This window comes from Chaetodon trifascialis, chromosome 8 (genome assembly GCF_039877785.1).
Source record: "Chaetodon trifascialis isolate fChaTrf1 chromosome 8, fChaTrf1.hap1, whole genome shotgun sequence".
Classification (NCBI taxonomy): domain Eukaryota; kingdom Metazoa; phylum Chordata; class Actinopteri; order Chaetodontiformes; family Chaetodontidae; genus Chaetodon; species Chaetodon trifascialis.
This window is the reverse complement of record NC_092063.1, coordinates 25,793,443-25,802,750: the sequence shown is the minus strand read 5'-3', so window position 1 is coordinate 25,802,750 and position 9,308 is coordinate 25,793,443. Positions and strand designations below refer to the sequence as shown.

At 43.8% G+C, this 9,308-nt stretch overlaps 1 protein-coding gene across 7 annotated transcripts in view; it reads right to left on the bottom strand.

Annotated features, from left to right (window-relative positions):
• Positions 1–7,987, bottom strand: part of atp2b3b (ATPase plasma membrane Ca2+ transporting 3b) — a 62,178-nt gene extending 54,191 nt beyond the window's left edge. For 5 of the 7 annotated variants that reach the window (XM_070967733.1, XM_070967729.1, XM_070967734.1 and 2 more), the window contains exons 1-2: positions 7,408–7,987; positions 1,544–2,357 (exon numbers count right to left, since the gene is read on the bottom strand). In XM_070967733.1, coding sequence (XP_070823834.1) covers positions 1,544–1,793 — 250 coding nt within the window. In that variant the 5' untranslated portion in view covers positions 1,794–2,357; positions 7,408–7,987. Of the gene's footprint in view, positions 1–1,543; positions 2,358–7,399 lie in introns of all 7 variants that reach the window. The other 2 variants (XM_070967730.1, XM_070967732.1) reach the window with 1 other exon arrangement.
• Between the last annotated feature and the right edge of the window lie 1,321 nt (positions 7,988–9,308).

The following is a 9,308-nucleotide window of genomic DNA, read 5'->3' as shown; positions in this document are numbered from 1 at the left end:
ACACCCAATCGTTCAGGAAGTCCTGATAACGATGACAGTCTGTGTTGTTTTCTGATAGGAGCTACCGTTTTGTCAGCATAAGACCAAATGTCAGACCAGTGCAGAGGCAGAAAATCACTTTTTGTGTGTCTGCACCTGTGTCTGAGTGGGTGACATCATTGATCAGGCCACCTCAAGTTGCCGTGGCAACCTCTGAGCCTCAGTACTTCTCTGAGCACTCCTCTCCCACATACACACACATATGTAGCTTCAGCTGCAGCTATGCAGTGGCTTGATAAAGAGCCACAGCCTAGCCTATTACTGGTGAGTTTTAAATGTTAGTGAGGTAATGAGTAATGTTGGCCTGTTAGCATTAGCCACAATGCTAACATGCTAATGCTAACATGAGGCCCTATGAACTTGTTGGTGCGTGGAGGTTTGACTTTTGATGTCGGGTTGTTGTGCTAATATGCTAATGATTAGCATGCTAATGCTAACATGCTAACCTATGTTAAAATGATTCTTGAATGCATTCTAATGATGGTTCAGATGTTTTTAATGTGTTATTTGACATGCTAATGATTAGCATGCTAATGCTAACATGCTAACCTTGGCTAAAATGATTGTTAAAGGCATTCTAATGGTGGTTCAGATGTTTTTAATGTGTCATTTCACATGCTAATGTTAGCTTAACCTTAGCAGCTGTTCGCATTGTCCAGCGGTAGTCCCCGTGGCAAAATTGTCTAGTTGTTAGCTGCAGGCCTAACATAATTAACCGAAAGAATAATACAAATAGTTGCAGTCCAGTGCATGAATTACAGTGCGTTTGCAATAAGTAGGAGTGCTATTTAAGATTTTAGTCAGTTCTTTATCATTTATTGATTTACTCTGTCCGTGTTAAATCCTCTGTAATCCCGTCATCCATTCATCAATCAATTCACCCGTCCATATTCTCCATACATCCAGCTCCAGCAACAACTACTTTCTATAGCCAGGATTACATTCCATGAGCATTCTTCCACCTGAGATGTGTTGCACTGCAGTGAAAATGTTGCATTTTTTAAATTTAGTCTACTTGTGTATTAATGGATGAGTGAAATAAAATGAGCGGTGTCTTAGTGAATTTTTGTGATCAAAACATTTTGTTGACTGTTAGTCTTATGACAAAACTTGATGTTCTAGAATGACTGGTGACCACATGTAATCTGTTTCAATTGTTTGAGCGAAGTGCCAAATGATGACGATGATGCAGAAAACAGACAGATGATCTGGACACAGTTTGCAACAACTGTCATTCATCTCAGCTAAGTGTATAAATTCATCTCCCCCCTGACCCATCTTCATTCATCCTCTACCAGTCCATCCAACCAGCAAGCCAGCAATCTATTCTTCCATTCATGTATCTACTCATCCACCCAACCGTTCCTACATCAGTCTATTTATACAGCTGCACTCTCACCCATTCATCCATCTTCCCATCTACTCCTCCATTGATAATCCACCCATCCACCAATCTTCTTACTTTTTCACCAGTTAAACTATTCATCCATCCATGTCTGCTCACCATCAGTGTGGCTGGTCTGTAGTCTCTGGCAGAGTCCCTCTGTGTCTCCATAGCTGTCCTGGATCTTTTGCAGGGCGTCGGTCCCTCTGAGCTCCATCAGCTCCCTCAGCTCCTTCACCGTGACCCTGAAGTCTCCCCCAGCATGGCTGCCATCTGCTCTTCCTCCTCCTCCGCCCCCACCTCGAGTCCCTTTTGGATAAAACTCCACTGCGCTGTTTGCCATTTCACCCATTGTGGCTGTTGTTGACATGTCAGTAAGGATTGTTTGCTGTGTTGGTCCTCCTTTCTCTCTGTGGTCTGTCCTCAACTCAGTTCCCCTTTCGCTTGGTTGGTGGACGGTTGTTCATGTGCTCAACAGGCAGAATCTCGATTCTTCGTACTTAAAAATTAGCAATTATAAACACACACCTAAACCCTTTATATATTTTATATATAAGGTATTTTTTCTCCTCACTAACTTGGCCTAGCCTCCCACTGCTCCTTTAATTCTCCATAATAGGAGGAGGAGGAGGAGGGTGAGGGGGATCAAGGACAGCAAGCAGGAGGAGCACTTCAGAAGCGTGATGTCTGAATGAATCCAGCTTTCTTTTATTTTGTCTCCTCTGCAACTCTGCTCTTTCCCCGTTTCTGTCCCCCTCCCTCCAGGGTCACGGCCAGTCCATGGACAGGCAGACAACAGGCTGGTGGACTTACAGACAGGGATGAAGGGATGATGGACGGATGGAGAGAGTGCTGAGCGGGGCTAAGGCGGCTGATAAATCAGAGAGAGGAAGTGGATCCAGTTCAGAGGTAGCTACTGCTGCACCACCAGGACCTAAGAGAGAGCAAGGAAGAGATAAAACATTACCACTGTTCTATTGATCTCACTGACTATCATTACATCAAATTATTTCTGAAGTAGAAACAGGCCCTGCTGAGACTGGATTCAGTTGTGAAACTTGTACATTTGCTGCAGTGGCTAGAAATCTACCATTAATACATCAGCCTTGATCTAAATAAATCCCCAAGAAAATTGGTACAAATTTAATACATTTGACAGCACAACAAGCTGTAAACACAACACTCCCGTGTTTTTTCCTAATAAGTTGAATATGGCTGACACTACCAAACAGTGGCTTATTTGCACATCTAGCAGACACTGAGCAGCATTAGCTTTCACTTGGAGTTGCGTTTTTTTGGCCACCTGACAAAGTCAAATGTTCACTCATGTCATTGCCTGATCTGAGTATTGTGGTCGGGCATTGGTTGGGAAATGGTTGGGGTAAGGATTATCCATCCATCAGATGTCAGAATCTGACTCATTCACACGTGCTACTCAGATCGTGTAGAATTACACCACCAACTCCTGAGAGACACATCTGGCTCTTTAGCAGCTAAATGCTCCACTACCTTCAGCAGCTACTCGCTAACTGTGTCTGTCTGCTGTTTGGTGCTGGGTAGGTGGTATACTGCAGTGTGTGTGTTTGAACTTTTTTGAGCAGCCTGTTGTGTCTGCAAATGATGCGGCAGGCACAAATTAAAATACTCAAAATGCTCTTAAGATGTCAAAGGAGCACCAGTTTTTTTAATCATTCTCTGTGGGTTCATCACTACAAGAGACCCCTTTCACATATTTCCTCCTTTGTTAAGGTAACAGAATACAGTAAAAACACTGATTATAGCAGCTTTGAGTTTAAAAAAAAAAAATTAAAAAAATGGGCAAAATGGACAAAGTACTTATAAAGTGCAAAAACAAAGTTTTAGATTATGCATCATTGTATCCCATCAAACCTGTTTTCAGCAAGCTCCAAAAATCAATCTCCTAAAATGTTGTTTTTCCTTTCATCCACTAAGAATTAAGCATGCGCATAATGGTATTTAGAAGAAAAAAAGAAACCTACAACATTTTTTGTCTAATATTGACTATACTGGATATCATTACGTCACTACCATCCAAAAGCAAACTGTTAAAGGATGACCTTATTCTATATTGTTCTTGTTGTCAAGAAGCCGCATGAAAAGACTAACAATGAGTTAATCTGTCTCACAGTACTTTCTGGTTTCTCTCTGGCTCTCAGCTCCACTCACCTACACTGGCTCTTACTCAAGACTTAAATCTTAAAAAAAAGCTCACAAATACATAGTTTTACTTTAAAAAAAAAAGGCTTAGTAATTGTCTTAAATAACTGGCCACTGTAGTTTTTATCAACCATTATTCCAACAGGAGTAAATAGTGCCTTTGTAGAACACTATTTTCAGCTGTAGGCTAATAAGCATTTGGTGTTTTAGTGAGTATTTGGGGCAGCACGGTGTGTGTGGGATTGAGTCAAAATAAACTACAGTGTGTGTGTTCATGGAAATGCAGGAACATAGCACCCAGTGCAACAGTGTGGCCCATTGATGTGGTTTTAATAGTTGGGGGACAGCAATGGAGCTTTATCACACAATTCATTGTTGGCTTTGACAGGTTGCTTTTCATGGGATTTGTTGATAATGAATAATATCATTACCAGTCTGTTTTTTTAGATTAGCCCAGGAAATATTAATTCAAACCAGGGATGTCCAGCGCATCCACTTTGACACAAACATGCCATGTCTGGACACATTCTCGTGCCTTATGGGTACGATTAAGTTAGGTTCAATTTATTCAGTCAAATAAAAACTTGTGAGACCAGAAAGAGGAAAATTTCCTGTGGTGAGTTGCTTTTGTTGAATCCAATGAAAAACTATTTTCTAATCACTGAATCAACATTTCAACCCATCTCTGGAACTGATTTAATTAAAAAAAAAATCTGAAGTTTGCAAGTGAACAGAAGAGCAACTTGCTTTCCTTCAGCCACACACTGACTGAGGCGAAGCTTCTTCCCACATGAGCAATTAGCGTTGCCTGTAACTCAATATTTATAGCATCACACATGACACAACACATTCTGATTTCCCTATCAGGGTATTTTACATAAGGATGAGCATGAAAAAACAGAAGTGAAGCTCATTATTAATTCCTTTTCTCTACCCTCCTCTCCACTCTTCACTCTCCCTCAGCTCCCTCTGCCTCTTGCATCGTCTCCCTCCCTTTTTTCCTCTCTTCCCTGCCATGCCTCACTCCTGACTGAGAGTGTTAGTTTATGACTGAGTCACCCTGCTCTGCCTTTGAAGCTACGTCTCGCTCTCCATCTTTTCTTATTTGCGTGCTCTCCCATCTATCTATCTATTCTATCTAAAGTATATGGGTTTACGGTCTGTTTTTTGTATGCCTTGTCTTGTGGTCTCTCATTTCTTGTTTCTTGTTTTACCTTTCTCTTTACTTCCCATCTCTTGGCTCCCTCATTTTGTTGCTCTCTCTGTCTATCTGCTTCCTGCTACTGCAATCATTTATTTACTCAGCCAGTCGCGCATTTTCTTCCCAGCCTGGTCTCTTACTCACTGATTCTGTCTGATTTTATAACACTCATGCAAGAAAAAGCTCCTCAGTTCAGCCTCCCAACTATTGCAACTAACTCTGACCGTGTCTTTCTGTTTGTTTCAGAGCTTTGATGTAAAAAGAGCACATGTGTATGGGCGTGCACATGTGAGCCTGCATTACATAAATTGCAAAAAAAACAAAACAAAACAAACAAACAAACAAACAAAAAAAAAACGATACCAAAAAACCAAACCACTTTGTTACGGCTTCTAACTATTACACACACACACACACACACACACACACACACACACACACACACACACACACACACACACACACACACCAGTCCACTTAAGCCTCAGGATGCAAGCATCATGAATGTACAGTAAACACACATAGACAATAACACTCATGCTCAGAGACATCACTTAAATGATTTCTGTCATGAGACACACAAATGTGTCATACACCACAGTGCTTTCAAAATGAATGTGAGAGAGGGAGAGATGGGGCTGTCCTGGCTGAAAATGTGTTTGAACATGAAAAGAGTCAGATAAAAGGTCACCACAGTCCTCAGTGGCTGGCCCATTTATGCTGAATGCTAGCCCTGCTTCTCCACCATCCCTCAGAGGGTCAGAGCAATTTGATTGTTTTTTTGTGGCCACTCTTTTCCCTCGGGTATTTTCTCTTTATTGCGGCAGCAACAAGGTTGAGAGGGGTACAGAGTGAGGAAGACACAGGAGAGAGGGTCCTCGCAGGATCTGATTCCAGGCCAACAGGGCCTCATACGCTTTGTGACTCTGAGTGCGTGTGTGCATACGTTTGTGTGTGTGTGTATGCTGGATGGGGCAACCCAGGCTACATACTCACACACTTGAGCACGTATGACTAAACACACGTGTGCACTCATGTGTTCATGTTTGTACTTCTGTGCACAGTTGCCATTCTAGGTGACTGTGTTCACATTACTCTGTGTGTGTGTGTGTGTGTGTGTGTGTGTGTGTGTGTGTGTGTGTGTGTGTGAGAGAGAGAGAAAGAGAGAGAGAGAGAGAGCGAGAGACAGAGAGAGAGAGAGCGAGAGAGAGAGAACTTGTCAGTATCTTGCCTCACCGCCTACACAGGCTAGCCTGTGGTCCACCTGTGCACCTGCAGTTCTACTTTACGACAGGCACCTGAAGGGTCACCTTTGGCAGAGCCCCTGTATCTGGGCTGCTGCCTGCTGTTGCTGGCTTGGAGCCAGTCACACACTTCTGTAATGCCCAGCGGGAATAGCACACTTAGAATTCGACACAGTCAATGGCTGGAGCCATTAAAGGTGGGCCGCCAACAGGGCACAGATATCTGCATTACTGTAGAACACAATAAAGCAACTGGATGATGCTGGCAATGACGAGGATGATGATGGTGACAATTTCAAGGGGGGTTAGGGATGGGCTGGTGGGGGGCATAGGTTCGTACTTGGAGAAAAAGAAAGAAAGTCCTGGTTAAGACTGATTGATGTTCTCTTTGACATGTATCCATCTCTCTTACATTTCACAGACATGCACAGACACACACCTTCTCGCACCCACAGTGTCCCATGTCCCTCCCACATGAGCCACTGTCCACCCCCACCCAAAGCTACACACACTCACACACTTATTTCTTGGATGGAATGGCCCCATGCAACAGAGTGTTTGCCACACAAACGACCTTTCCTGGTCACCTTCAGACGTGCCTGAGCTCCATCCCTCAGCTCATCCTCATCCTCAATACATATATGGCAACAAGAGGAGGTCCTGATTAATGCTGGGAAACCACACTGTACGCCTACTAAAATGCAAGGAGAAAGAGCGTGGAGCCTGTAGTGCGCCACTTGCCTACCCTATTTCCCTCCGCAAGGTTACCGGCCCGGCCACCGCCGGCCGTTGTGCCCAACTCACATCCACCCTGCGCCGGGAGGCTTGTGAAGGTCCCTCTGGCCAGAGATCATTGCCAGATCAAACCGTCACCCCCGAAGCTCAGCGCTGCAGGTGCGACGCGCCGTAACCGAGACAAACAACGCAAGTGATACCCAATAGCCTACAGCCTGATACATATTTGCGCCCAAGAAAACCAAGAGGCAAGAAAGAGCCCTTCATCAACTGACACAGGACACGAAGAGATGGATGGATGGTATGTATCATGAGCTCTACACACGCGCAAGCGCATTCACGCGTGCACGCGCACACGCATTCACACATACTGCCTTATAATGTAGCGCTGCTTGCAAGGATACGGTGGTATACCATACTGTATGGGCTATTAATGTAGCTGTGTAAGGCCTGTGATGACAAATTCCACATTAGGCCCCGTCTAACATTCTGAAGTCCGTTAAAAACATCCCTGTACCATTAATGAATCAGTGCAAGCAACACATCTTCCCTTATAAAAACGGCGCTCGAGCGCCCTGGATAAATAACAGTCACGCACACAGGCACGCACGGACTCACCGACTCACCGTGCAGGCCGAGCTCAAGGACATCAGCATCAGCGCGCGGGCGGGGAGGCAGAATCCCCGTTAATCTGCGAATGCGTGGAGCGGCGAATATCCCAAACCGGATGAAAGGATACAGGGGGACCGGGGTTGCGGCAGCAGCCTGAAGTCCGAGGGGATGGAGGGATGAAAGACGACGGTGCTGATGAATATTCCGCTCCGCGCGGTCACCTGAGGGTTGGTCGGCGGAGTTCTGCGGCGGTTGAGGAGAGAGAGAGACAGAGAGAGAGCAAGAGAGGATGCGCCGGGTTGAGGGTTTAAACACCTCCGTTGTGGGGAGGGGGGGCAGTCTGTGCGCCTAGATGTCGGCTAGCTGCTCCCGGCGGTGAGAGCTGCTAATTTGACCGAATTCGGTTAACCGTTAAGGGCACTGGGAGAAAAAGTGAAGAAAAAAAGAAAAGAAACGCTGTGACGAGAGGAGAAGCTCATGCGACATCTTTGGAGGAGGAGGAGGAGGAGGAGGTGGGGTTGAGCCGCTGCGAGCGCTCGCGCACACAGGAGCTCGGTCGCAGCATCCGCTAGAGGAACCGAGCGATGGAGGGGGGAAGGGGAGGGGGTCTGCTACGTCACCCCCTCCCACCTACTCGGCGGCGTGATGACGCAACAGCCACACCGCAGTGGACTTTTTCTTTTTTTGGGGGGGGGGGGGTGTATTATCAGTTGATATTGCTCCGTCTTTTAAAAATCCAAACACCGATATGCAGATGACCCCAATGCAAGCACAAACTCAGACAACAAAACCAAATCCTGACTGAATACACTGCTTGAATTGCAATTGTGCCATTACATTAAGAACATTAATTCAGGTTCGACTCCCACCTGCGGCTCATTTCCTGCGTGTCGTCACCTGTCGTTCCTGTCGTACCTTCAGCTGTCTCTCTATCATAAGGGCTCACCCCCCCCCCCCCCCCCCCCAAAAAAATAATATTAATTCAAAAGGCCTAAACCACAATAGTGCCCATTTCTTTCAATCTCCAAACGCTTTCCAGCATCCAATAAAATGGATCTTTATGCAGTATGCAACATATAATTTATTTAGCTTGGAAGAAGATGGAACAGTTAAGAGGAGATGAAAAGAAAATAGGATTAACATTCTGATGGAAACAGTTTTATACAGTAGACAAAAAATGGAAAGCAAATGAATAGATGGGATCAAAAGATTTGTGACTGCAGCAAGGGAAAATTATGAAGGGACGAAAACTTGTAATCTCACTTTTTGACTATGCTTTGTTACATAAAAAACAGGACACATGCTACCCAAATATAGATATAGAATGAAAGATAACATCCATGGGAAAAGTCTTAAAGCAAGTACATACTGTACAGCAGGTAATTAAACACTGTATAAGGAGGACCTCTAATTAAAATAAGTCATCTTTCCATGGTATGAGCAAAAGTACAGTAAAAACATTATCAGCAAAATGTGCTTTAACTATCAAAACAAAGTAATACTTATTATTATTGTCTCATTATTATTTGTATATATTGTTTATTTCATATATTTTGTTAGAGTCTTTGTTTGTTTTGCTTTTTTATTGTTTGTCCTTATTGAGCTGTATGTCCTTTCTTTCCCATGCAAATACATTGAGTGCAATGTTTAAACCAGAGTTATTTAAGAAAGCAGGTTTGCATGTGTGTGGGGGGGAAACACAAGTAGTAACAATAATGATAAAACATGCACCAAATGATTCACATGAAAGAGACAGAATGAAAATAAAAACAGGGTAAAAAATGAATGTAAAATAAGATGGAGAATAAACCCCAATTGATAATAACAGTAAAACATTAAAAATAAGAAAAATAATTTGATGAAAAAAAAAAAAAATGTAAATGAAACAACCAACCAAACCAGCAACCAAAGCAGT